Here is a 2,316-nt window from a genome sequence, read left to right on the forward strand (position 1 = left end):
CAAAAATACAAATTTACAGCATCTGATACACATGGTCACCACAGCCTTTTAAATTAAATGCTTCACAGAACATTTTCTGGAAAATAGATATCTAAAAACGTATAACTAAAAAGTGCATTTTACAACATTTCAGTATCAGTTATTTGCAATATTCACATCTTGCATTTTGAGGACGTCTCACAATACTTTTCCATTTTGAAAAAAGATTTGATCACTCATTTTGCTTTTCTTTTTGTTTTGTTTTTACAGGGATGGTAAGAACAAATCTAAATCCTATTCCTATTTGGTATACCCTTACCCATCATTCCGGTATTAAAAAGAAAAAAACAAAAACACAGAGCCATTGCCTCGCAATTTCATTGACATTACAGTGGTCACACAGAAACGGTGCAAAAGTTTTGCTATTTGATAAAACTGGAGAGGAAAAAAACTGCCACGGGAATTTGCAAGCAAATCAGAGCTGATGGTGCCAAAAAACAAAACCGTCCCCTGGATCCCCATCAGTGGCTTTATATTTCACAACAAACTGAAAAATAGAACTATCAAATAATTTATATTTTTTCAAGAGCAATACTTCGCTGTGCGATTCTGTGCTGGACTCCTATAGGACACAATTTAAAGCGACACATTCAACACATATACACAAATAATTCGATATGCAACTGCAACTCGCCTTGATAGTTTCCGACGACAGAAAATAGAAACTTTGGGATTGGTAAAGAAGGCCCGGGAGCCGGCCAGCAGTTCGTTCAGTGTTGGGGGGACAGCTGATGTGGTCAGTGCACAGCCACAGACTGCAGTGTGGACGGGCTCGTCAGAGTCTCGCTCGGGGTCGCGGGGCTGCTTTGGCTGGTCGCTGTTTGCGGGGACGTCGGGCTCAGAGACTGCGGAGAGTTTGATAGAAACGCGGGGATGTGTGGAGGTAACGCGGAGAACCCGGCCATTGAGGTCGGGGTGGGCTTGATTGGCACGGGGATCGCCGGTAAGGACTGTCCCCCATGACACAGGGACTTGAGGGGCACGCCGTAGGCACTGTAGTCGCTGCTCGCCATGGAGATTGGGGCCGCCGTGTCAATCACGCTGCTGTTGTACATGTGGGGCCACGCCGTCGTCAGCTGGTTGTGCAGCGGGTACCCGGCGGACATGGACTGCATGGTGGAGAACGCCAGACTCCCTGGCACCTTGTACTCTCTGGCGATGATGTTCTCGATTGCGAACGGATGCTTAAAAGTTGAGGACTGGGACACTCCGAGGTTGTAGGTGGACATTTGTGGAAGGTGCGTGCCAGTGGCTGCCAGGGCGCTCAGTCTCAGTTTGGCTTGCTGCTGGAGGTAATGGGCAGCATCCGACTGCTTACTCGGGGCCAAGTGGTCTGATGAAGTCAACACTTTGAACCTTTTGCGGCGCCTCAAGAAACTTCCATTCTCGAACATGTCCCCGCAGCTCGGGTGCAGAGCCCAGAAGCTGCCCTTACCTGGCTGATCCGGGCGCCGGGGGATTTTGATGAAGCAGTCGTTGAAGGACAGGTTGTGTCGCAGGGAGTTCTGCCACCGCTGGGTGTTTTCTCTATAATAAGGGAATCTATCCATGATGAACTTGTAAATTTCACTCAGAGGCAGCATCTTCTCCGGGCAGCTCTGGATCGCCATGGCAGTGAGGGAGATGTAGGAGTAAGGGGGCTTCTGGTCGCTGTACGTGTTTCTCCCAGGGCGAGGCATCCTCGATATTTTCAAAAAACAATTTTAAAAAAGTAGTTTCCCTTAATTCCTTGGTGAAAGCTTGCCACTCTTCATGAAAACTGAGGAAAGTTTCAACGCCGGCAACTTGCGCTGCGCGTAAAAACGGCCAGATCGGGCGCCTGTGCGGTGTGCAGGCGGGCGGACGGTGCACATTTATGGAGTGACGGCTGCTGTGGGTCTTTCTCGCAAAGTAAGTCAGCTTGTCCCGCTAGCAGAGCTGAATAGACTTCATTTGGCGTCCTCGACGAGACGAGCTAAGTGGATGCCTCCATGGCCTTCCTCTAACCATCTGATAGTTTTATGTAGTGACATGAGCAGAAAAGACCCCTGTAGAGGCGCTCCATTAATGTGCCACCTCTTTGCTATCACATGACAATTGCCATGGGAGGAGGGGGCTGGGAGGAAGGCATAATCTGGTTTCATTTACACCTATTTACATGGACCTTGGGCCAATGGAAATCATTTCCATTTGAAGACAGAAAAAGGGGGTGAAAAGGCTCGGCAACCGGAATTGAACTGCGATGGCACTCAGTGTGTGAAGGTATGCGCTAATACTTCTTCAGCAGGACTTTGCAGA

General features: G+C 48.6%; 1 protein-coding gene across 1 annotated transcript; it reads right to left on the minus strand.

Annotated features, from left to right (window-relative positions):
- Positions 1 to 510: 510 nt before the first annotated feature.
- On the minus strand, positions 511 to 1,881 carry foxb1a (forkhead box B1a). The gene has a single exon (XM_042496651.1). The coding sequence runs from the start codon at positions 1,716 to 1,718 to the stop codon at positions 777 to 779; it is 942 nt and encodes a 313-aa protein (XP_042352585.1). The 5' UTR covers positions 1,719 to 1,881; the 3' UTR covers positions 511 to 776.
- Positions 1,882 to 2,316: the final 435 nt, after the last annotated feature.

This window comes from Plectropomus leopardus, chromosome 11 (assembly GCF_008729295.1).
Source record: "Plectropomus leopardus isolate mb chromosome 11, YSFRI_Pleo_2.0, whole genome shotgun sequence".
NCBI lineage: Eukaryota > Metazoa > Chordata > Actinopteri > Perciformes > Serranidae > Plectropomus > Plectropomus leopardus.

Bases quoted from the DNA above. Each gene is read 5' to 3' on its own strand.
- foxb1a (XM_042496651.1), bottom strand. From the start codon at position 1,718: ATGCCTCGCCCTGGGAGAAACACGTACAGCGACCAGAAGCCCCCTTAC.